At 47.2% G+C, this 27,928-nt stretch overlaps 1 protein-coding gene across 1 annotated transcript in view; it reads right to left on the reverse strand.

The window, feature by feature from the left end:
- The window catches only part of ACAD8 (acyl-CoA dehydrogenase family member 8), a 617,085-nt gene extending 591,352 nt beyond the window's left edge, over positions 1-25,733 (reverse strand). The window contains exon 1 of the mRNA XM_078608250.1: positions 25,518-25,733. Coding sequence (XP_078464376.1) covers positions 25,518-25,593 — 76 coding nt within the window. The 5' untranslated portion in view covers positions 25,594-25,733. The remainder of the gene's footprint in view (positions 1-25,517) is intronic.
- Between the last annotated feature and the right edge of the window lie 2,195 nt (positions 25,734-27,928).

Consider the following 27,928-nt stretch of genomic DNA (forward strand, 5'->3'; position numbering starts at 1 on the left):
AGTAGAATGTACAGTATCACTGTAGCAGTAGAATGTACACTATCACTGTAGCAGTGTACAGTATCACTGTAGCAGTAGAATGTACAGTATCACTGTAGCAGTAGAATGTACAGTATCACTGTACATGTAGAATGTACAGTATCACTGTACATGTAGAATGTACAGTATCACTGTAGCAGTGTACAGTATCACTGTAGCAGTACAATGTACAGCATCACTGTACATGTAGAATGTACAGTATCACTGTAGCAGTGATACTCCTGCTATAAAGGTGAAGAAAGGGAAAATGTGTAACCAAATCAATGACATGTCTGCAGGGATTGATCCAGCCAATATATTCCTAAATTGTATTCCTCTCGTGGTACCAGAGTTCCATGTCAATGAGGTGAAGTGACCATTTGGAACTCTCACAGAGGAATGCAACTTCATCAAAGACAGGCCTACGGAAGGAGGCATCAAGGCACTACTTTTGGGATCCCCCTATAAGTGTTTTTAATCCACACGCTCGGTTGCACACTTTGTTACCAATCAATTAAACTGTATTTCGTTTAAAATGTGCCTTTCTTAAAACCAAGATACCTGTACATAAAAAGTATCATACCTTAACATTTTACTGGTAGGAACCTCCTGGTTACACCAGCCCACAGGGGATTATTGTGTCCGTCGTGCAGGGTGAGGCTGGGTGGGGTGGGAGGGGCTGGGTGGGGTGGGAGGGGAGGGGCTGGGTGGGGAGGGGCTGGTCACCCCGTGGTGCCCTTATAAAACTCAACGTTTAACCTACTCACGCCGGCTTGTGCCCGCCCTCACAGTCGGGCATATTTGCGGAATACACCACGCCGCCGTTGACCCTGGCCATTGACCGAGCAACCCAACGTTCCTACCAGCCCCCTCCGCAGGAATGTGTTATAACCATGTAGTTAAGCCATCTCTAAAAGTGGCCTTCCCTCTTTAGGTTGGTCGGTTGCCCTGATTGTTTTTGTTTCCTGCTTTTCAGGCATTGCGCATTGGGATCCCAGGATGGAATGAGCATTAGACATTTGAATTATTATTACGATTATAGTAATTAGGCTGATCTGCAACGATGCATTTTGTGAAATTAATGTAGTTCTCATCGATGAAAGCCAGTCTGAACACACTGCTACAAAGATACGTTTGTCACATAACAAACCGATATACAGAAAATTACGTGCCAAACCAGTTATCATGTGCCGTTTTATTGTGCAGCCATGGGAAGACCATCAACTTGCTGAACTTGTTCATAATAAAGGTTTTTTGGGTTGGATCGCATAAGTGTAAATGTGTCGTTAACCCGCCACCACCCGACACAGCCAATTAGTAAGGTTTGTCACAGAAACAAAATGTTCAAATTACAGTAGTTACAACTTCACACTACCGGTGTGCTGGAGAGTAAAATTTGGTTACCGTGACGTTTCGCTGGTAATTACATCCAGCACCATCGGGCGATTCTGCCAGAATTTTACTTGACGCGTTTTAACCACAAGTGGCTGAAACCCAGTGTTGAACCCAGGCTCTGAGCCGGTCAGAGCAAGGAGATTTCTGACAAACAGCGCACAGGGCCCGAGCATTAAATCCAGCACAGAAAATAACTAAACATAAAATAGCGCTAATAAATTATCGGCTTAATACTCAGGGTGCAAAGCTCCATCCCTGACAAATGAGTGAATTGTCGCAATTCAATTTGGCGAATCGACTCGAGAATCGATCATTTTTCCGTCTCATTGCTACCGACGAGTTTCTATCACTCATCGGTTATTTTGTTAATGTCTTCTTTTTGAAGCTTTGTTCTCTCCAGCCTAAATGTAACATAACCAAATTGTTGACATGTACACTGCAACCTCCCGGTCACTCTTCCATCACTGCTATCACTCGCGCACACACTTTGTCACTAACCCACTCCACCATCCACTCGCTCAACCACCATGCTGCAACACTTCTCACTCTGCCACTTGACGTTTTGGGCTTTTTGGGCTGTGCTCACAAACTTTGCATGGAAAAAAGATAGCGTCACTTGGGCAGGACACGTGTACGGATGACAAATGTTGTTATTCCTATGTTCTAATTAATTAGGATACAAACACAAACTCATTCTCCCCAATGGACAAAAGTGATTTTTTAAAATCACAGTTTAAGGTGCGAAACTTTCTATAATTAAAATCGTATAATACATTACCGATATGTGGAGGCTTAACCCGGGGTTAATTAAATATTGTTTCAAGTAATCCGTTTGCACCGATTTAATTTGTGTAATTGTCTAAACACATTCTAAAGCAAAACCTGCATCCATTACGGTGATTTGCTTTGTTTATAACACACGCCTCGCACACAGGGAATTGCACGCCCCTGGAGATATTGCGGAAATTAAAGCGCAGTATTTATAGCCCTGCCCCGGCATCGCACGGCATGAATGGTCGGGGGGCGGGGGGGGGGTATGTAAATCCCCCATTGAAGAAACGGTCCTTATTATGAAGTGCCACTGAATGTAAATGCGGAATTGAAATTCGCGTGAACGTAAAAAAAAGAATGAACACAAGTGCAGCCCCGCGATTGCTCAGGACACTGCTGGCGCAATGTCCCCTCACCGGAGGGAGCTCTAGAGGGCATCTGTGCTTGGGTGGGGGGGGGCAACGTGGCAGCCGTTTCAAAAGGCAAGCAAATAATCCGGTTTGATGCGATCGCGTAGACACACAACAACAATAACAACGACGAAAATCTACGTGAAATGAGTTGAGGGTATTTTTGTCAAAATGTTGAGAAAAATCAATCAACCTCAACAAAGTCATTGATTTGTCGAAAGACTTTGTCAAAAGGTTTGCGATAAACTAATATTGGTTATTTTCGCTGATGTACAAAGGGCTATTTACCAGCTTTAATGTTTTTTTTAACTAAAATGGAAATCCATTGATAGATGAGCTATTGATTTCTAACGCCCGTCGCACTCTCTTCTCGACAGCCGAGTGAATATTGAGAAAGTGATGGCCCCCACATCTTACAGACTTAAAAGATGCCAGAAGTGTCTTGAGATTGGCGGGAGATGTGTGGAGGCTTTGAAATACACTGTTGTTTCTCTTCCATGTCTCGATCTTATTTGTGGGATATCCATACATGGATCACCTTGTAGTTCAAGACAACTGAAATGCCATTGTTACCAGTATGGAAACAGGAAAGACCAAAAAAATCACAGCCACTCTTTGCATTTGTGTGGCCGATTGCTTCTGAAATAATATTTTCCATTTATATAGCACTTGCTTAAACGCCTCAGCAACTCAAAGCACCTTACATCGCATCATATCTCAAACATTCAAAGGGCACCCCCAGTGGCAGCTGTCCCTGCGAGGCCTGGAGGTGGGCATTAGTCTGCCGTGAGGGAGCGACGATTGCTGCTGCGTGTAATCTCATGAACAGACATTTTGTGGGTAACTTATTTCTAAACTGAATTTGGACCATGACACTGGCATGCAATGGCCTACTCAATGGAGGCAAGGAGTGGAGTCATTGAATTGTGTGCAATCGCACGAAGACAACAATGTACAACCACTCGCCGTCTCTCTCTCTCTCACCCTTATAATGTCTCTAAAGGTCACAAACAATTGTCACACACACTGCCTTCTGATCTAACCCGAGTTTCCTAAGGCACCCATCTGGTGCTGACATTTCTGAAGTGGAGATGGATGTGAATTATTCATCTGACACTTCCCCGCACCGACCTACATTTTTCGGAGTACTTCAATGTCATGCACAATGATGAGACAACTGCCCGCGAAAAAGTCAGCTCCTCAACATGTTCCACGCACGTGCACCGACAGGACACGCAAATCGAGATTCAAAGGACTTTCGCTCGACTGTGTTTGGTCCAATTCCGTGGCAGTCCTGCAGGTCTGGAAAGCCATCAAAATTCAACGTAATCCACCAATTACACTTCCAAGTTGCCGCTCATGCAACGGGTCACAATGAGGCATGTAGAGAAACCCTCTCTTTCGTGTAGGAAACAGAGCTGGATCGGGGCATTAATAAAAACAATCTATTCTATCCCTAAAACGTTACATGCATCAAATCACATGCTCAATAATGCATTATCGTTGATTGTGCAAATACACGCTGATGTGATGGAAAGCACGATGAAGACGTAACGAGGAAGACAGCAGGGTTTTAAATATACAGCACGAGCAAATTAAAGACAAAACAAGACATTACAGACCAGACAGTTCAAAAACACGGTGAGAGACTGCAGGGTAACCATTGAAACTGCTGCTCGGGCGGAGCTTCGGGGAGGCTTTAATAAAGCTGCTGGGATGTTCGAGCAATGTCTCACTGTAACAGAAGAAGTCAGCAGACAGCCCCCTACTTCATGTCTCGTCACCGTTTCTGCAAAGGAGAGAAAACGAAAGCACCTAGGACAACCCCCCCCACCCACCCATCAACACTTGCATTGGGGGTTACAAGTTACTGAAAACACCCACAGATACCAAACTATGCAACCCCAACCTAACCTCCACCTAACCCCAACCCAACCCCTATCCCCAACCCAAACTTAGCCCTAACCCAACCCTAATCCAACCTCAACCCTAATCCAACCCTAACCTCAAACCCAACCTAACCCAACCCAACCACAACCTAACCCCAACCTAACCCCCACTCTTACCCCAACCTAACCCCCACTCTTACCCCGAACTGAACCCCAACTCACATTCGTACCGTGCTGCATTCTCCAAGCCACCTGGCTAGCCCCTGGCGTTGAGTGTCTCATGCCAGATCCCACCCCGATCCGTCTACTTGGCGGTCCCCTTATTGGCAGCACTGCCTCTCGCCCTGTGAAGCTGCGATGAAATTTGCTCATTCGCATTCCACCCGATGTATTTGTGCTCACTCCATCTTCCCTTCAGTCACGGCCCCTGACTGTGCTTCCTCTTAAATCGCCATGCACAAAGCCTCAATGCCTCTCAAGCGCTGTCCCATCCCTTAGCGCAGAAATTACAGCGGTAACAGACAGCCATGCCTGCTACAACTATCCCATAAGTGTGTGTGTACATTATCCATGGAAATACCAAAAAAATTTGGCCAATCATGCCATGCAGCACCCCATCTAAAAGCATTTTTACACTCGGGGATGAAAATATTGTAATTTTCAAAATAACACTACAGCAGTCAATTCTGAAAGGAACTAAAATAACGGTGAGATGTCTAAGTTTCTGTGAGAAAGGGGAAGCTGTGATATTGACTGCTTGCTTGGCACAAGTGAAAAAAACAGCTTCATTGCAGAGCCTGGCACAGAGTACACCCAAGACTGGCTCTCAGAGACACTGCCGAGTGAATATTTAAAGGTAAATGTGGAGCCCTGCAATTCCTTGCCCACGCCAATGGCAGCGAAAGGGCCTTTGCTAGAGGGAGCCCTATAGAGCCTCTTCATGAAGGGCATTAGGGGGCCCACTCTCCCATGCTGACCGGCACTTTTGCAGGTAGGTGAGCGTACCCACACTTTACCCCACCACACGTGGCATATCAATTGACTGTGGTGTGCTCATTCATGCTGCTGTTTGTGGACAGAGTTGTAGGCATCGATTTGGTGCCTGAACATCTCAACACCTGTTTTATTGCCAGAAAAAGCAAAGCCTATTCGTATTTGTTCATCATTTTGATACTGGCAAAAAAAGGTTCCGTAGATATAACTGCTCCAACTCGTGGCCGATCTATTAATACTTTGCTACTTGTATTGCCTTTTTACTGATCGCCTTTTGGCGTTCTCTAGTAGAACACTGGCGAGACAAGGCCATAGAGAAGGCTGTCTCGGGTGTAGGAAAGTCAAATGCATATAAAATTATCGGAGCACGTTTGTTTGCATGTTTTTCCACAAGTATGTGTGGTTTATGCAGACTTGATTCCTTGCAATAGGTATCTATTCGGTGTTGAACATCTTAACACACATGTTTAATTGCCAGAAAGGTAAAGCCTATTCTTGTTTTTTTAATTTTAAAAAAACTTTCCTCGTTGTTTCAACCGCACCAGCAAATCCAAGTGGTGACCTCTATACTCTTTGGTTCTTTCGGTAAAGTCAGGTAGTCTAACTACCGAAAGAACCAAAGAGTATGGATTCCTGCAATCACGAAAGCTTCAAATCAAGATTGGTGACCTCTAATTTGCAAGTCCAGTGGCCTAAACCATTCCACCACGGGAGCATCCAGGAGTAAATAAACCATCTCTGTAAATATCCCCCAAACACACAGCATACCACAAAGTCTCCACGATGCACTGGTACAACTTATTTGGGCACCGACGAGACCGCCTGAGTGGACACGGACGTGTGCGTGTGTGTGTGTGCACCCGGCGGACCTAATGCGGCTAATTGAACAGTCCACGGAATCTGCTCTGCAATTCCCAGCGAAATCTATTGGCCATGCACCTGGCCATTACGAATCGGCTTGGGCTGATTCAGGGATGGCGTGCATACGTGTCATTAGACACGATGCAGACCACACATTACAGTAAACATCAGCACTAAAATAAACTGTGGCCAGTGGTAGATAAAAGGTGGGGGGTGGGGGGGGCCAATGCGGGCGATCATCGCCCCAACACCCGTTAAAGCCGAGGAAATGTATATTTGGGACCCCCCCCCCATACTCCATGGGGGGAGGCGGGCAGAGCCTGGGGCAAACACCCCACCCCCCATGCCTTCAAACTGAGGTCACCGTGGTGGAGAGATGTTAACTACCTCGCCTGGTATACAGGAGGTTGTATGTTCAATCCTGACCCTGAGGATGCCTATATATTTTGAGTGTGTATGTTCTCCCCTTGGTCGTGTGGATTTTTCTCCTGGTCCTCCGGTTTTTCTCTACACATTTAGAAACAAGCGTTTGGAGTATTTGGCTGCAATAAATTTCCACATGATAAGCCACTTCTTTGAGCTATCATTTGTGGCCAGGTCGCTTCTGAAAAGGAGTTACATAGCTCAGTGGGCCTTACCTGGTAAAATAAAAAAACGTTGTAGTTTTAAACCAGAAGTATTACTTGACTTAAAGCTTTTGTGACTGCAGGAATTCATATTCTTTGGGTCTTTCGGTAAAGCCCCGTAGATAGAAAAAAATAATCAAAATAATAACAATATCACGACGTTTCGATCGCAACACCCAAAGACGATTGCTTGTGTTGCGATCGAAACGTCGTGATTTTGTTATTATTTTGATTATTTTTTCTATCTACGTGGGCTTTACCGAAAGACCCTAAGAATACGGAAGTATTACATCAGACACCGTGACGATGAAACGCGGTGCCGCCCAAAGCGGGGGGCCCGATGCAGTCGCCCAAATTTGCCGTACCCTGGGGGCAACTCTGCCCCCGTGTCCAGATCCACCACTGCCTGCGGCTAAAGTCTCATGCGATTGATGCAAGCGACCACTGAGCTGCCTGGGACATTACTGCCGCACAGAATGGCTTCCATATCCATCGACTTTATTGCCTTACATTGTTCATTTAATAACTGCTCTATCCGGTGTTCTTAGAAAAACGCCCAAGCACGAGGATCACACGTCCTTAAGCATCGCATATAATACGTCACATCTGATAACAATGCAGCGTAATACGGCAGAAATAATGGACGTGAATGTAAGCCTCTGCCAAATGACAGGAGCTGCAACCTACATCTTTTGGTTTATAGCATGACAACTAATTGGATTATTTCTCTATTAGACGTGCCAATATGCACGACCAACCTCTAAAACTCTTATAATCAAGATTAGATGTAGACTAGAGCAGACTAAGAGCATTAGTAGCCAACCTCATGACAGACCTGCAGACTGAGACAGACAGAAACAGACAGGCAGGCAGATTGATGCTGTGGGTATGAATACGACATGCCTGGGAATACAGCATGTTAAACTCTGCGTTGGTTGATGGCACAAGCATTATCATCTGCAGGACACACCCATCAGCCGGGCTGTGGGGTGACCAGTCTATTGCAGTATGGCAAGTAGGTGACAGTTCTATATACATAATAACCCTGCATGTCCTGAATGTTGGGCCACCCTGTGCATATGTTTTGAGTAAAATCACCTCATTTGCATTGTATTCTCCAGATACTCCAGTTTCCTTCTACATGCAAGACACGCATTGCAGAATTAGTGGGGCTTCATCAGGCGATAGCCAGGTTGTAAATGTTGTGGCTTGGCTCTCCAACACACCGGTGTGCTGTACTCGTGACGAATTGGCACGCTCTGTTTACGTGACAACCCTTACTAGTTGGCTGTTTCGGGTGGAGTTGGGTTTTAACGACACATTTATATATTTACGCAACCTAACCCAAAAAAACCTCTTATGGACAATTTGCGTACGTTCTCTGATACAAGTGCCATGGTGGGGAGATGTTAACTCTCTTCCCGGGTATGCAAGAGATGGTGGGTTCGATTTGTTTGCTATACATTTCCACACGATAAGCCACTTCGTTGAGCCATCATTTCTGACCAGGCCACTTCTGAAAAAAGAGCTATTTAGCTCGGTGGACCTTGCCTGGTAAAATAAAAAAAATGTTAATTAGAGTTAGTTATATTCCACGAACTTCCTGAAATGGGATCTTAAGACTCATCGAAGGTTTCCAGCCCAAATAAATGGCCATCATTTAAACAAGTACATGGTGTTGCAGCCATCTGTGAGGCAGTGTCTCATATGGTAAAGGCGCTAGTCTAAACAAATCCATGGGGTCGAGAGTTTGAGTGTGTTCATTGTACCTCTCCATATCAGAGCGTAACAATTCCCAAGCGATGTTTTCAACCCCCATTCCTCCGAGTCGTTTGTACATGACTGAGAAAACCTTAAAAATAGATATATTTTCCTCTTTTTTTGAAAAACACATCAGAGAGGCACACAAACACACACGCTCGCGTGCGCAAACACACAAACACACTCGCACACAAACACACTCGCACGCAAACACACAAACACACACTGGCACGCAAACTGTCGCGCCACCATCCAACAGTTTCCCCCTCCCCCTGCAAAAGCAATACCTCCCCCCCGCCCCAGGCCTCAAGCCATTTTGAGAGCTAGAAAAAGTTTGAGAGCAACCACCAAAATGCGAGATCCAGATATCCATTTGAGCGCGTGTGATGATGAGGTCTATTCTGTGCAAACACCGCCGCCAGCTGAGCCCTACTCGACCACTCGCCCAGCAGTGGAGCCACCGGGGTTGAGATTGGATTCATTACGCTCTGGACCCAGAGCTCACGCATTCGCCCGCTCTCATCCCTATCTCCCACCTAAAGCTTTACACATCTCATGCCGTGTCCGCGTGTGCCGTGCGTGTGCCGTGCGTGTGCCGTGCGTGTGCCGTGCGTGTGCCGTGCGTGTGCCGTGCGCGTGCCGTGCGCGTGCCGTGCGCGTGCCGTGCGCGTGCCGTGCGTGCGTGGAGCGGCAGCGTAGTGGTTAGCGTGCTGCGCCACGAACCCAGCGGCCAGAGTTCGATTCCCGCTGACGGCCAACACCAGTGACGAATATCTGAACCGGTCCTGGGCTTCCCCTAGGTCTACTCAGCCTCAAATGAGTACCTGGTGCGGTGGTCGTGCGTGGTGCTGGCCACCCACCCCCTCATGTGCCGCACCAGCCTTCATAGGTGCTCGCTAACAGCACTTGCACAGTCTGTTCAGGCTACACGGGGTATATTTATATTTGTCTATATGTGCATGCAAGTGGAGTGACGACACAGTGGTTAGCACCACCACCCTACCACCAGTGGCTCGAGTTTGGGGCACCACGGTGGTGAGATGTTAACTTACTTGCCTGGCATGCAGGAGGTCGTAGGTTCCCTCCCGACCCTGACAATGCCTGTATATTTGGAGTTTGCGTGTCTCTCTCCCGAGGATCGCGTGGAATTTTTCTCCAGGTCCTCCGGTTTTAACCCTCCACATTTAGAATTGACGTGCATTTCGAGTATTTGCTAGGCTATAAATTTCCACATGATAAGCCACTCCGTTGAGCTATCATTTGTGGCCAGGTCGCTTCTGAAAAAGAGCTGTACAGCTCAGTGGGCCTTACCTGGTAAATAAAAAATATAGAGTGTAGTCGTAGAATTGCATTCTATAGATTCCCACTCACGGCCAACATCGGTGGCGTATATCTAAACCGGTCATCGGCCTCCCCCAGGTCAACTCAGCCTTAACTAATTACGTGGTCGAGTGTGTAAACATTAGCACTGGGGCTAGAAAAGGCAGCGTAGCTCTTACCCACACACCTTTCATGCAGTGCTGGCCCTTATCGGTGCTCACCAACGGCACGTTCCACAACGGTCTATACAGCTAAACAGGAGAATCTGTGTCTGTGCGCATATGTACGCATAAATGTGTATGCATATGGATGTGCTATGCGTGTGTGGGCGCATGCTTGTGTGTGTACGGGTGTATGTGCATGCGTGTGTTTGCACGGTTGGAGTGGTAGTGCAGCGTTGAGCGAGCTGTGCTTCGAACCCGGCGAATCAAGTTCCATTCCCGCTCACGGCCAACACCAGTGGCGATTATCTGAAACGGCCATGGGCCTCCCCTAGGTCGACTAAGCCTCAAATGAGTACCTGTTGGTGTGTAAACGTCGCCACTATGGAGACAAAGGCGGCCGGGCGTGGTTCTGGCCACCCACCCCCACGTGTGCTGTGCCGGCCTTCATAGGTGCTCGCTAACAGTACTTGCCCTAACAGTCTGTTAAATTCTATATGGGGGATCTTTATCTTTGTCTACGGTGTCTATGTGCATGTATTTGCACAGTGTGCATGTGTGTGTACGGTGCGTGTGTGCGATGTGAATCTGAAAGCGTGCATTTGCATCGTGTGTATGCGCGTGTGTATGTATGGTGTGTATATATGGTGTGTTTGCACGGTGTGTATATATGGTGTGTTTGCACGGTGTGTGCGTGCGACGTGTGCAGTGCAAACCGCAATTCGCAAGGGAGCACACGCCTGTCGGACGTCCGTTCCCTGGCCCGTTGCGAGACTGCGACCCACTGTTTGCGGTGTCATCATCAAAAATAATCACACGAGGTGGCTGGGGACCTCGCCACCCCTCCGGGGGGCTAACAGCGCTGCGACGGGCCAGCTCCGCCGAGATCCTGGGATCACATCACAAGCATGGAGCCATGCAAATGCATGATTTTTTTCCTCCTCAGTTCCCAATTGTCTTTGTTCGTACCCGAGTGAGTGTGAATGCGTGCGAGTCGATGCGGAGACGTAGGAGCTAGTTCCGTGATACTGTGTGACGGTGTAAAAAACAAACCTAACCCATCTAAACTAAATTTGTTTAATTTTACCAGGTAAGGCCCACTGAGCTGTATAGCTCTTTTTTCAGAAGCGACCTGGCCACAAATGATAGCTCAACGAAGTGGCTTACCACGTGGAAATTTATAGCAGCCAAATACTCTAAACGCGTGATGTTGATTCTAAATGCGGAGAGAAAAACCGGAGGACCCGGAGGAAAACCCAAGTAACCACGGGGAGAAAGACACCGCGAACTCCAAATACACAGCAGGCGACAGGGGTCGGGATCGAACCCACGACCTCCTGTTCACCAGGCGTGGTAGTTAACATCTCCTCGCCACCTGTCAACAACACTGCCCCCAAAAGGAAACGAATACAATGGGCGACGTTTTGGGCAATGGCCTTTCTTCACAGCACACAGAGAGACCCAAGAGATGGAGTGGGCAAGAGTTCAACCGATTAGATTAGATCGCTATCGATTGGTCTCGCTCTTAATGCACGCACAGGGATTGGCGCTTCCGAGACTCATAGCTGTTTTAATGGATTAACATGACCGCCAACGTAACTATAGGCCGCTACATTCACATATAATTGATGCCCGAATTTAATCGTGCCAATTAATTAAGTAGCCAGTGAGATGAAGAGGGGGATTTCGGAATCGGGCCCCATTTTTTCAACTGCTGCTCCAAACAGCGGTATACTGAGAGGCCAGTGATAATGCCTCTGTATGGATATGGATCTCCTTTGAATATGAATCTCCTATGGATATGGATCTCCAATAGATATTAATCTCCTATAGATGTGGATCTTCTGTGGATACGAGTCTCCTATAGATACTAATCAATATTTTATGGATATGCATCTCCTATGAATATGGATCTCCTTTGGATATGGATCTTCCGTCTCTGGAACTAAATCTGATTTTGCTGCATATTGAGATAGCGACAGTGGGATTGGTGCACCGAAGGTGCTGAGAAAATAATAACATTGAAAATAATTAAAAATAAATATATTCCACAATCACCCATGAACAATGGCCCACTTAATAATGGGCACTATGCGCGCATTGCCAAAGGAGTGAGGCTTTGAATAGTTCCCTGTGAAAGCTGCGAGCACAATGCGGCGGCTATTACGGCATTTCAAGGGATGACGGCGCACATAAAGCAGCATCTCGCTGACACCTGTAGCTAGGCAAATTGCCACTGCTGATGTTCAATTCATCTAGGTAGCTGCCTTTTCTATTTTAATCAGATGGCAGTAATGCACCGCCGGTCTAATCCACCACGCATGCACCGTGTTTCTGTACACACGGAGGCTATTGCTGTGATGAATTTGAACGAATTCAAATGAACATCCGTGTGCATGGCATCAATCATGTCATGAAGGTGAAATGACAAACACACGTGGCTTGTATTGCCTGCCTTTCACCGTAATGTACACAATTGCTTATATTGATAATACTCATGCTTTATAGGAACACGTATTACGACGTGATAACATTTGTGCCCTCCCATACATATTTCTTGTAACGAAACACATTTCCTTGCAATGTTTTCCTCTTTCTGTTCCTTGTCAAACACAGGGTCGGGCTCCATTTGCCTTTAAAAATACATTTTTATATAAAGATCGTCCAGCAAAAACAGAGTGAAATAATGTAATACTGTAGCCCCATATGAATACACAGCACCTGTCCGTATTAGAATAAGAATGGTCGCATATTCGACGAGCAATAAATCAAACAGATTCGCTAATAAATCAAACATTTTCCTTGCACCATTACAATGAAAAAGTCAATATGCCTCCATGCTCAAAATGAACATCTGACGATGCTCGCCATATGTTGGCCCTGGACCAGCGATGAATATTCCACACTCTCACGAGCGCTCTCTTCATGCTATGACCCGCTGTGGACTTCCCAGAAAGTGGTAGTCACTTTATCTTTCCGGAGACAGGATGGGTCGAGTCGACCCTAGACCCAGATGTGAGGTCTCAACTGTCTGCAAGTTGGGAGCGCGACCACTGCGCCAACTGGCTGGGTACAGCTCACTGTGCCCATGTTATTCATCGTCGTCGTCATCAGCCATGGTCAATCCACTGCTGGATGAAGGCCTCCCCAAGCCACCTCCATCTCAAACAATCCCGTGATTAAATAACAACGGCTGCCATTCGCCACTAAGCGGCGGTGACGTCACCATGGCGTCTGAGCCAGGCCAGGTGCACTTTGAGGCCACGTGAAATGTCGAAGGCTCGCTAACGGGAGGCCACGGGACAGACCCAGGTGCCATGGGTTAACTGAGATGACTGGCAGATGCACCAGCTGCGCCCCCTAGTGTGCCAACTTAGACAATTTTAGCTGCTCGGCGCTCCGATCATGAGCATCGCTCCTATGCCTTCAATTATTGTTGGCGTGCGACTGGCTCCAACTACCCAGTAGCGTCCTCCATAGAGGCCTATCTTGACACTGCTGGTATCAGTCGTCGGCAAGTCCACTCAGCTTCACATCCTCCTGTACCGCATCAGTCCATCCCTTAAAGAAACACAGAGCACCTGCACACGAGTCGATTTCATCGCTACATCTCCTCGAAGGGCTGATTGTTGATCGAACTTCTTGTTAGTGACCTTTGTTTTTTTTTCTTGGATTTATCCTGAGCCTGTTATTAGAAATGTGAACATTGGCAAGTTTTATTGGCGAAAATCAGACGTGGCTGGGTGACACATTGCAGGCTTATGCCGGCTTGCTCAAAATACTGAGCCGGGATCATTGGCTCCGTTATAATGTGTCCAACTACATGTGATTAACCATTGATTCCCAAAGTGCGATGGATTGATGGTTTCAGCCTGGTTACCAAATGGACGTGCACACATTAAAACACCCACAACATTTACAATTTGGATTTACGCTGAGCGCGCGTTTTTTTCCCCGATCCCCGAGTGCGTATTTGGTGGAGAGTTCCACACGGAGACGCTCACCCGTCAGTTTGAGAGTTGATCTGATTGCTACACGAATTATCCAGTTCGGCCACTTTTCCCGGTAATTGCACAAAGGGAGATCTGTGCTGTGCACGAGCACAGCAGCAGCAACAATGACAAAAACATCGACATTGTGGAGAACGAGTGCACGGTCCTCAATCAATTTTGCACCACTTAAAAAAGGTGTTCAACAGCCGTAAACTTAACACACGTAAATACCAAAACAAAATGCCTGTGCAAATCTAATGACCGCAAGAGGTTCCAGAAAAAGTTCGGTACAGGTGCAAGCAAGCTCTATGTTTTCGTCTTACGGTGACATCCGAAAAAGAGCAGCGCAAACACATGGGGAGCAAGAGGTGCCAGAAAAAAAAGTCAAGGCACGTGTGCAAGTAAGTGCCGAAGTATCCTCGATGTTTTGGCCTCATCGGGAAATTAAAGAGGAGTGAGCGAAGAGGGGGAGCGTCAAGCTGTCGAGAAGCGGCAAGGGGTATTCCGGAAACGTGGAGCAATAACGCGGAGATACTTTTCACCAAGCAAAGTTTTAGCAAGCGGAAATCAGCGCATGAGAAGGAATGCGTGGGTTCCTTTTAAACACTCCTGTCTGGGCGGCTTCGAGAGTAAAACAGCTTACCCTGTGCATACATGCCAGTTGCACAACTGTGATAATGAAATAAAAGGGACATTTGGGGGGTTTTCATTGCTTAATTCCCACAATTAATTAACATTTTTACTGATGTTGTTTAACGGCAATAATTCTTTCATGGATTTCCATTATCCATGGTCATTAGTAATGTAGTAATGGGAACAAACGATGCTTTATACAGACCCTCAGGATCCAGTGAAACTTTCTGCGTGTGGCAGTGTGCTCCTCCAGTTCACAGCGGCGGCATACAACCCTATCTTGTGCACAAGACAAAGACAAATATCCCCCACATAAGCTTAACATACGTTTGGGGCAAGTGCCGTTAACGAGAACCTATGCAGACCGACACGGCACACGAGGGGGTGGGTGGCCAGCACCACGCCCGACCCCCTTTGGCTCCCCAAAGGCGATGTTTACTACACACCGCACCAGGTACTCAGTTCAAGTGACCTACGGGAGGCCCAGGACCGGTTCACATAATCGTCACTGATGGTGGCCGTGAGCGGGAATCGAACTCGGGTCGCCGGGTTCGAATTGCAGCGCGCTAACTGCTACACTACCACACACATACACACGCGCACACACATCCATTTCGTAAACACACCAAGGCATGTAATCTCACTGATCTAAATATAAGGTACTGTTTGTCAGCACCTATTAAGGACTGGCACAGGACAATGGCAGTGCACTCAGGGTGCCATACCTACAAACTTGGAAATCGCATTCAGGTTAAATCAACTCATCAGTCCTCCAACATTTGCAGAATAAGTGAAAACCAAATTCAGTATTTGTTTGGTGCAGGCACTGATGACTTGGCTGCTGAGATTTGAGCCCAGGATCTGGGCAGTGCCAGCACCACAGCGCTCTGACTCTGTGCGAGCCATAGCCCTGGTTGTAGCGATGCAAAAATTCATCGATTGAAATCAATTCGTCACGCCACATCAAACCGTGCATGTGGAGAATCATCGGTACGTGTGACCCATTGTCGCCATTATTTTAATGCACCGCAATATAAAAGCAAGACTCAAATGACAACGCCCCCGGAATGGCGATATTTCATGGCACCGCACATCAGGTTGAACTGCTACAAACAATGGCCACTTAAGCGCTGCGTGCCATTCTGATCCTGCATTTGGTGATAAAGCCAAGCGGTGCTCATCCTCATGGCTCAAAATGGGACACACTCTTCTGAAGTCCTAATGAGCATCTCCTTCCCCGGATCTGGTGTGGCTGCGCAGGTGTGAGATGCGCAGCAGATTTAAGTGGTGCATTTAGTGCAGGTGTGAGACGCGCAGCAGATTTAAGTGGTGCATTTAGTGCAGGTATGAATGCAATGTTTGTTCACGCTACGCGCTACCATTGCTGGCTCTGGGCCCTGTGGATTATGAAAGTGCCTCTCTCCAATACGATGCGTTTAGTGGCAGTCCTACAATGAAGCGTATGATCACTGTTAAATTGCAGACAAAATTGGCGTGGGTCAGCGTCACGCACACCTGTGTTTAAAAGAGAGGAGGGGGAGAAAAAAAGTGTGTGTGTGTGTCTCTCTCTGCGTGCCTCTCTCTCTGTGTTTGTCTCTCTCTCTCTGTGTCTCTCTCTCTGTGTGTCTCTCTCCGTGTCTGTGAATGTCTCTCTCTCTCTGTATATGTTTCTCTCTCCGGGCTTGCATTCATTCATACCTGACGACGGTTGCTTGTGTTGCAATCGAAACGTCGTATTCTATGATTTATTTTATTTCTACATGACTTTACCAAAAGAACCAAAGAGTAAAATAAAATAGCTTTCAAAAGCTGAATACATATCGCATATGTAATTGGCATATTCCAAAATCAAAGTAAACCCATGCTTAAAAGACCATTGGTCAGTGCTAATCTTCATCGTTTATTTTTTGTGGCGCCAATCGTGGAAATTCCACATTCCCATTACAGGCACCGTTTTTTTCACACACCGATCACCGCTTACTTGTCGCAGCGCAAAGTACCACGCAGCCCTCGCACGAGTTACCTCCATCAGTACAGCAGGGCTCACGGTGGTAAAGGCGCAGGACTGCAATTGCTCACTCACACCACTGGTGGTAGAAAGGGCCTCCACTTGAGGAAGCCCCTTCTGAGGGTATTTGGCCTATTCTTTCACGTTGGCCAGAATCGAACCAACAACGTCTGGATTTCAACTTCAGAGTGCAAACCATCACACCACTGTGGCAGTGTGCTTGTGCCCGAATAAATGGGCTCTCATCAACAGCTTTGAACGTACCAAACCTTCACAATTTCCAAGCAAAGAAGTTTACAACAAATGTCGGATTAAGTTTGTGCTGCATGTTTAAAGTGCAAAGTAACGCTGTTGGATTCTATCCGCACCACACCATAAATGGCCATCGAATTGGTTACCAAATGGAAGACCCGTTTACATTTGTTTCTGGGACATATTTTATAATTATTATTTTTGATCCCCCATATTTACAGATCGTTCTGAGTTACCAATTAAAATAATGTGCTTGTAAATATACGTCGCCACATGTCTGCACCCAAAAATGTAGGTGCGGATTAATTTTATTTTAAAATTCCCCCCCCAACCCCACGCAGAACATGAGTGTCTTTTATCTCCGGTTAGCACATTGCCATGATTGTTTCTTTCAACATCTGCACGCGGGATACATTCAAGCAACGTGCCAAGCACTCCGTTCTGCGCGAAAGCTGCGTGCGCTGGGAATGACACCGCGTCACAGCAGGTTGACGCGGACGCGTTTCAGCGACTGGGACGTTGCGAGGTGGCTTAGGGAGGGCTCATGCCCGATGGTCTAAAGACAAAGACCACCCCCCCCCCGTACAGACTGCAGGAGCAAGTGCTGTTTGCGAGCACCTATGAAGGCCGACATGGCACACGAGGTGGTGGGTCGCCAACACCGCGATGTTTACACACCACACCAGGACAGGTACTCATGTGAGGCTGAGTCGACCTAAGGGAGGCCCAGGACCGGTTCAGGTATTTGTCACTGGTGTTGACCGTGAACGGAAATCATACTGCCTTGAAGAAAACACTTAGAGTCCATTCGAAAGGCCTGGAACTTTTTTACACGTGTTTGCGTGTTGTTTAAAACTCATGGTTTTTTGGCATGCACATTGTTTCTAATATGATGATCTTGATTATTGTAGGCATGAGCCAACATAATGGGCCCCATAGAGTAAAATCAGCGGCTCTCCACATATATGATCCCCAGAGGCAAACTTCGCAGCAGTGAGCATTGGTGACTACACTGCACCGATTCGTCCCCATAACTATGAAATTGATTGACAGTTGTCACTGCTGTTCATCAGTCGGTCACATTTGCTCATATAAATGTAATTGCGACGAAAGACAAGAGGACCACCATGCAGTTCTTCAGCAACTGCTGATGGGTTTTTTTTGCGTAATGCATAAATGTGCTTTTTGTGCATGCTTTTGTGTGTTGTTTGAAACGAGAATCAACACGTTGTTGGACAGGAATGCTCAAGACTCGCGATTTTGTCAGCAAATAGCGACATCCAGTGTTCCCTTTGAGGAAGCACATGCAACATGCCAAACCCGTCGATGTCATGCATGTTGAACTTTTTTCGCACCCTAGGTAGCCAACTGTGCAACCCGGAGGTGCCGGGGAATGACAACAAACTAAACACAAAAAAGCAGTTGTAAATAAGAGTTTTCAATTTAGATTTAAAAGTGCATAGCTCCAGTGGCTTTCTACTATCGGAAGGAAGAGCGTTCCAGATGGCCGCAGAAGCGCATCTAAAAGCGGGCGACAGTGACCGTCTTTGTTCAATGGCTTGCCAAAAGCCACTGCGAGGATGACCGGAGTTTGCGCGATGGTTTATGCTCCTTGACGAGATCAGCGAGATATTGTGGTTCATCTGTGGCAAGCACTTTGTGTCATGAGTGCGACCTTATAATGGATTCGTTCGGCAACCGGAAGCCAATGCAGCTCGGCGAGCACTGGATGGACAAGGTCGGATATAGCAGAACTTTGTAGACACTGCGGCTTGGTAATGTATTTGTCAGACGTCCCGCCGAGTTATGAGTTGCAATAATTGAGCCTTGTCAATACGATGCTACATGCCACCGTGTACAGAGAACGTCTGTCTCATCTGTATCCCATTGATCCTGGGAATTGTTTGAACATTGTATGTGGAACCTGTGTATTAGCCACACCTTCTCCATTCTAGTATCTCCATGAACAATGGTCCACTTAAGCGTCGAATATCATTCTTATCCCATCCGTCCGTCTTTGTGAATGATGGCACTGTATTGTTTCACACCGTATGCTTTGACCGTTCATCTGGTCATCATTCTTTCCCTTATGTGGGGTGGGGAAATAACCGTGCAGGGATATTACAAAGTATGTACTTCCCATATCTGCTGACTTGTGTAACATACGGACAGAGAAAAACATGTAGGTATGTTGGAACTTCTTTCGCACCGTATGTAGCCAACTGTGCTAATCGGAGGTGCGGGGGAAGGACACACGACCATGGAGAGAACATGCAAACTCCAAATATACAGCAGGCGTCAGGGTCGCGATCAAACCCACGACCTCCTGTATACCAGGCGAGGCAGTCAACATCTCCCCACCATGGCACTTGTATCAGAGAACATACACTAATTATCCATAACAGTTTTTTTGGGTTAGATCACGTAAATATATAAATGTGTCGTTAAAACCCGCCACCACCCGAAACAGCCAACTAGTAAGGGTTGTCACGTAAACAGAACATGCCAATTCGTCCCTAATACAGCACACCGGTGTGTTGCAGAGCTAAGCCATGTCGATATAAAGTGAGATATAGAAGCAAGGGCAAGTGAGATTCACATTTTGAATGAAGCAGAAACATACATATTACTCCAATTGATGGCCAGGTGCAGTGGACACTGTGAAGGCATGTGGATGTCGTTCACGTGGCCCTCGTTCACGTGGCCCTCAATCACGTGGTCCTCGTTCACGTGGTCCTCGTTCTAAACAAAACCATAACCGAGGCAAGAGAACGCGATGTCCACGCTAAGCGAGTTTGTCAACTCGTGACCGATGACAGTGACCTGCTGACGGCTGCTTCAAAGCGGCTTCAAGCGGGCAGGGCAGACGGTGGGCATCACGGGTTGAGGCACAGCCGGGCGAGGTGAGGCGAAGAGGAGGGTAGAGAACCGAGACTCCGAGACTTCAACGGTAATGAACGTCGTGATGGTTAATGTTGTACGGCACTTGCAAGACAAAGGTCGCCGGTTTGATCTGCCGGCGCGGCAGTTCATACAAATGGGCCGTTTTCCTGAAATCCCATCCCGCCTCTGTCCACCCAGCTGTATAATTGTATATTCCACAAATATTCATTCCATCTCCAGGTCACGTCTGGGCAGCATTGAAAGAGCAGGCCTAAATCATTTCAAACTTGCACTGCGCACAGAGTTTAGTAACCCTCGAACCTAGAGAACGACTACAAACAAGCAGGAAAGGCAGCAACGCGGTTAAGCCGGTGCCAAAGCAATTGCCCACGATCTGCGGTCGTCTATCTATTAAGGTGTTATTGGCTAATTAATGAGTCCTTAAATACCCTCTAAAGTGACTCTCTAGAGCTCTCTCTCCTAGATACCCATCTGCCAGCAGTGGCATGAGCAAGCATTTACAGGTCTGCACCTTTCCTTTTAGTAACCAAGTACAGTACTCTGAGGGTCACTAGCAATCTGCATGTGAGCAAGCTCACGCGTGCATGCACACCATTATTATCATAGAGCCAAAAGTGGTCGCGACCTCACCACCGCACCGCCTGTGCCAGGCTGGGTGCTCTGGCAACACACCACGACAATGGACAACATTCAAACTGTGTTGTAGGCTGAGATCATGAGTACTCTTGGAGGGTCGATAGAAAATCCGCGGGGTATCTATAAATTGGCCACTGTATTGTTGAATTCTATTTTAGCATGCTAATTTTAGCATTACTTTACAAACATATGCAAGTGCTGTATACACGTGTGCTGTCACATTCGCACGGTTGGCAACATGCATACTGTACACACAGTGCAGTATCAACACTGAAATGCTGTGGTTAATTAAGAAAATAAAAATCAGCATTTTGAAGTGAGCACACGTTTTCAATAAAAATGCTGCACCTCACCCCACTGGAATTCCCTCCCGTCGTCTCGTGTCACAATGTCCACAATACCATCCTGGCTTCTTTCAATAAATGTGTTCAACACTTATCTATTTATCAAAATTGTAAAAGTGCTTCTAGATTTGAAGTTTTCGTGACTGCAAGGATTCATACTCTTAGGTTTTTTCGGTAAAGTCACGTAGGTAAAATATATATATAAATAATAATAAAAACAATTTTTTTTATTTCTATTATTTTAATTTTATTTATATTATTATTTCTATTATTTTAATTTTATTTATATTATTATTTCCATTATTTACATTTGTTTTATTTATTTTTACCTACGTGACTTTACCGAAAAAACCTAAGAGTATGAAGCCTTGCAGTCACGAAAACTTCAAATCTAGAAGCACTTTTACAATTTTGATTTGTAAAAGTGCTGTTTGTTGCTGTTGGCCGTTTGAAGTTTTGGCCCTTTTGGGCCCGTGTTCTGGAAGTTTTTTTTTTACATAGAGTTGTTACCTGTCAACCCATACGATTTACCCGTATACGGTATTCTTTTACAGGTAATTTGAGTTTTCAGGTCCATACGGCGTACAGCCGTTTCAATAGGGCAACAAAAATAGATGTATGTCTATTTGTTTGTGTTTCTCCCTTGTGATGGGACGTTGTAGGATGAACGTTGAGATGTAGAAGGGGAACGGGGGGACCAATCACGTCTGAATTGGTCTGTAATAAGGTAGAGGGCACTGATAGGGGTTCAGAGGAATGTGCGTACCATAGTGGAACGAGTGATGTGGGTGACACCACAAAGCAATAATTGTGTCCTGCGTGTCGTCGTCGTTTTAATGTTATGCAACGCACGTGGGTGACACACCCCCCCGATCCCGACCAATCACGTTCGCCCAAGCAATTCCGCCCACCGCCTTCCAGCCAATCAGAGGCTCGCAGACCGGCAGCTTTCAAGCTCCGCCCCTCCCCGCGCCTCCTCATCTTCACTCCACGTGGTCGCGTCCTCGCCTAACCAGTGACCCACCGCTCCTCACCAGTGCAACCCGTGTCACGGCTTACAGCGGGGGGATGGTGCCCTGTGCCCACGTCTTGACCGCACCGCAGTGTTGCAGGCGCGACCGGTTTTGCCCCTCGAGTGTAACATCGCATCACCATCATCACCCCCCTTCCACATCACCATCACCCCCCCCCCTCCAGCATCACCATCACCACCCACGTGTACACAAGTCAGCACACGTGCAGCACGCGAATTGCAGCACACCAATTGCAGCTCACACGGCTTGCCACAGTGTGCACCCGCCATAGACTTGACACGACACCACGGAGTGAATCACGCGATGCCACATCTCCAAGCTCTCGTGTCGTCGTCCTCGCTCTGTACCCTATGGTGTGGGCCGAGGAGGAGCAGGTCTCGAGGGTTACTTGCCCACTTGGATTGGTGAAGGAAGGGGGGGTCATAGACGTGGGAGCGCAGTGTGGTACAACGGAGTTTGCAACAATGCTGCACACAACGTAGCCCCCCCCCCCAAGCCTATAACACCTGTTGTGCACAAGGTGGTCGCCAGTGTAAGACAACAAAGACCCCCCCCCGTATCGCCTTCACACAGACTGTTGGCGAGCACCTGTTAAGGCGGGAACTACCCACCAAGAGGGTGGGTGTTGTCCAGCATAACGCCCGGCCGCCTTCGTCTCCCCAATGATGATGTTTACACACCTCGCCAGGCACTTATTTCAGGGCCGAGTCAACCTAGGAGAGACTCGAGACCGGTCCAGGAATCCGTCATCGATGTTGGCCGTGAGCGGAAATCCGCAACGGCGGCTGTGCCAGGCTAGGTGCACGTTGAGGCCACGGCACAGACCGTGCAGGTTCCATGGGCTGACTGTTGATGTGACTGGCAGATTGACCAGCTGTGAACCCCCTACCGTGTCCCCTACTATGCCAATACTCACACACAGTGTAACACACACACACAGTGTAACACACACACACACACAGTGTAACACACACAGTGTAACACACACACACACACACAGTGTAACACACACACACAGTGTAACACACACAGTGTAACACACACACACACACAGTGTAACACACACACTCACACACAGTGTAACACACACCCACAGTGTAACACACCCACAGTGTAACACACACACAGTGTAACACACACACAGTGTAACACACACACACACTGTAACACACTCACACACAGTGTAACACACTCACACACAGTGTAACACACTCACACACAATGTAACACACTCACACACAGTGTAACACACTCACACACAGTGTAACAAACTCACACACAGTGTAACACACTCACACACAGTGTAACACACTCACACACAGTGTAACACACACACACACAGTGTAACAAACTCACACACAGTGTAACACACTCACACACAGTGTAACACACTCACACACAGTGTAACACACTCACACACAGTGTAACACACTCACACACAGTGTAACACACTCACACACAGTGTAACACACACACATACAGTGTAACACACACACACACACAGTGTAACACACACACACACACAGTGTAACACACACACACACACAGTGTAACACACACACACACACAGTGTAACACACACACAGTGTAACACACACACACAGTGTAACACATACACACACAGTGTAACACACACACAGTGTAACACACACACACACAGTGTAACACACACACAGTGTAACACACACACACACACAGTGTAACACACACACACACACAGTGTAACACACACACAGTGTAACACACACACACACAGTGTAACACACTCACACACAGTGTAACACACTCACACACAGTGTAACACACTCACACACAGTGTAACACACTCACACACAGTGTAACACACACACACACAGTGTAACACACACACACACAGTGTAACACACACACACAGTGTAACACACTCACACACAGTGTAACACACACACACAGTGTAACACACTCACACACAGTGTAACACACACACACACACAGTGTAACACACTCACACACAGTGTAACACACACACACACAGTGTAACACACTCACACACAGTGTAACACACACACACACAGTGTAACACACACACACACAGTGTAACACACACACACACACAGTGTAACACACACACACACAGTGTAACACACACACACACAGTGTAACACACACACACACAGTGTAACACACACACACAGTGTAACACACTCACACACACAGTGTAACACACTCACACACAGTGTAACACACACACACACAGTGTAACACACTCACACACAGTGTAACACACACACACACAGTGTAACACACACACACACAGTGTAACACACACACACACAGTGTAACACACACACACAGTGTAACACACACACACACACAGTGTAACACACACACACACAGTGTAACACACACACACACAGTGTAACACACACACACAGTGTAACACACTCACACACAGTGTAACACACACACACACACAGTGTAACACACACACACACACAGTGTAACACACAGTGTAACACACACACACACACAGTGTAACACACACACACACAGTGTAACACACACACACACACAGTGTAACACACAGTGTAACACACACACACAGTGTAACACACACACAGTGTAACACACACACACAGTGTAACACACACACAGTGTAACACACACACAGTGTAACACACACACACACACACAGTGTAACACACACACACAGTGTAACAGTGTAACACACACACAGTGTAACACACACACACACAGTGTAACACACAGTGTAACACACACACACAGTGTAACACACACACACAGTGTAACACACACACACACAGTGTAACACACACACACACAGTGTAACACACACACACAGTGTAACACACTCACACACAGTGTAACACACACACACACACAGTGTAACACACACACACACACAGTGTAACACACACAGTGTAACACACGGTGCATGACACCGTGTAACACACGGCCACTGTTGTATCACACACACGTGCACTGTACCACGTGCACTGTATGACACACACGTATACTGTATCACACACACGTGTACTGTACCACGTGCATGTATGACACACACACGTATACTGTATCACACACACGTGTACTGTACCACGTGTACTGTATGACACACGTGTACTGTATCACGTGTACTGTATCACGTGTACTGTATCACGTGTACTGTATCACGTGTACTGTATCACGTGTACTGTACCACACACACTGTGCAACATGAAGACTAATTTTCACGCGCGGAGTTTACACAATCTCATACACAGACAAAGCTGCCCCGTTTAGCTTCACAGGCTGCTGGGGAAAGTTGTTGTTAGCGAGCACCTGTTAAGGCACACACAGTGTAAGGCACACACAGTGTAAGACACACACAGTGTAACACACAGTGCGCGGCTGTGCTTCTTGCACGTGACGACCGCTCCATTTAAAAGGCTGCTGTTAGTATTGGTTATGCGGGGGGGGGGGGCTAGGGGGAGCAATAAGTTGAGGTCAGGTCAAGGTCAAGGGCTTACGGTCAATGCAGGCGGCCGTGGAGAGCGACCTGAGGGCGGCCGGGCGGCGTAGCAGCAGCCTCATCACGGACGCCATCGCTTCGAGCTGCTCCTCCTCCTCAACGCAGACTCCAGAGCGACACCGCCTGGCTCCAGCCCAGCTGGGACTGACACAGAGGCATTTAAACCCCCACGTGGCCAAACTCAGCCCCAACAGCTGGGACTGACACAGAGGCATTTAAACCCCCACGTGGCAAAACTCAGCCCCAACAGCTGGGACTGACACAGAGGCATTTAAACCCCCACGTGGCCAAACTCAGCCTCAACAGCTGGGACTGACACAGAGGCATTTAAACCCCCACGTGGCCAAACTCAGCCTCAACAGCTGGGACTGACACAGAGGCATTTAAAACCCCACGTGGTCAAACTCAGCCTCCACAGCTGGGACTGACACAGGGGCATTTAAACCCCCACGTGGTCAAACTCAGCCCCAACAGCTGGGACTGACACAGGGGCATTTAAACCCCCACGTGGCAAAACTCAGCCCCAACAGCTGGGACTGACACAGGGGCATTTAAACCCCCACGTGGCCAGCCTCAGCCCCAACAGCTGGGACTGACACAGGGGCATTTAAACCCCCACGTGGCCAAACTCAGCCCCAACAGCTGGGACTGACACAGGGGCATTTAAACCCCCACGTGGTCAAACTCAGCCTCAACAGCTGGGACTGACACAGGGGCATTTAAACCCCCACGTGGCCAAACTCAGCCTCAACAGCTGGGACTGACAAAGGGGTATTTAAACCCCCACGTGGTCAAACTCAGCCGCAACAGCTGGGACTGACACAGGGGCATTTAAACCCCCACGTGGTCAAACTCAGCCTCAACAGCTGGGACTGACACAGGGGCATTTAAACCCCCACGTGGCCAAACTCAGCCTCAACAGCTGTGGGTGACACAGGGGCATTTAAACCCCCACGTGGCCAGTCTTCTCCTCAATAGCTGGGGAGGTAACATAGCGGCGTTTTTCAACCGTACGGGGCCAGCCTCGTCCTCACCTGTAACGTGTTTTCTTGTCACCTTAAACACAACTAATACCGTCTACTGGGCGAAATGGACGTCATTCATTAGAATCCAGAATGTGATCAGCAGAACTAAATGCCGAAAAAAGTCGCCTTTATTCTGCGCCACTTCCACAGAGTGGCACGATACGATCCCTCTCCCGATTCCCTCTCGTGGATAGCAGACCTCGAAGTTGGCATTTCACTCCGAACGTATTGCCGTCATAGATGGGAATATAATCGCATCGAAATTTAAAGTGAAAGTAGCAACCTTAAGGAAGGTTGATGAGGAATTAAGACTTGGAAAGCTGATTACAGTGGTGGCCGCGTGGGTCATTAAATTGATGGAAGGGGGACCGGGGAGCGAGGGAAGGAGGGGGTTGGTCGTATGCAGGTCACAATCTTGACAGTAAGCAGGCGGGTGCTGTTGAGATCCTATTCCTTCCTTTTTTCACTGGCCCCAATGACGAGCTTCCACTGGGCTGTTGTGAGAGCGCGGTACAGTGATGCGGGACTCCGAGATGTGAGTAAGATTGTCACAACTCGTTTAAGCCAGCTAGCCACAGAGACATTTTTCTATTTCTCCGGATAACTTTTTGGCAGGCATTTAAAGTTCCTTATTGAAGAATAATGTGCCAATTGCATTCCTGGAATTACATTATTGGCCCTGAAGACGTATTACAGAAGTATATATCAATAACCAAAAAAATGTTTTTATTAAATCTTGGCGAGCACAGGTTCAGGCTGTAGATATTCTCCGAGTAAAATCCAGACCAATTAGTGTCAAACGTGGCCAATAAATGTAATTCTCAACTTTTACAACTTCCTCCTCACCCACACCATTCTCCCCAAAGACGCATACAATGGTTCGATAGAGCCCTTTAGAAAGTATCACGTAACTTGCTTCACACGATTGCAATTTTCAGTTTAGAAAATGTCACCAAACACCGTGGAACACAGTGCCTTTGACCAAATCAGCAAGCATTCTACAAGGTTGGGCTGATTATTTAATAAATACATTATTCAACCAATTATAATTTATCTTATCTAGGATTGTATAGAACTTTTTATGAAAGCGCTAATACAAAATTTATAAGTTGTACATTAGTATTGGCTGATGGGGAAAAGGGATTGGGTTTGAGTGTTCAGGGGAAGGGATGGCAAGGAAGGGTGACGATAGAGAAAGGGAGAGGCGAAGTTAGGAAGGATGATTAAGGTTTTAAGGACGACTAATCTGACGACACTAACGCAAGCAGCCATGCTGTGGGAAAGACATCGTCCATTCTTCTGAAACAGACTAGCGGGCTCTCGACGTGTCCCTTCCGTAACCTTTCTCCCATATCCCTCTCTGGTCTATCACGTGGCCTGCTGT

The sequence above is a fragment of the Lampetra planeri genome, chromosome 29 (assembly GCF_965212315.1).
Source record: "Lampetra planeri chromosome 29, kcLamPlan1.2.h2, whole genome shotgun sequence".
Classification (NCBI taxonomy): Eukaryota; Metazoa; Chordata; class Hyperoartia; order Petromyzontiformes; family Petromyzontidae; genus Lampetra; species Lampetra planeri.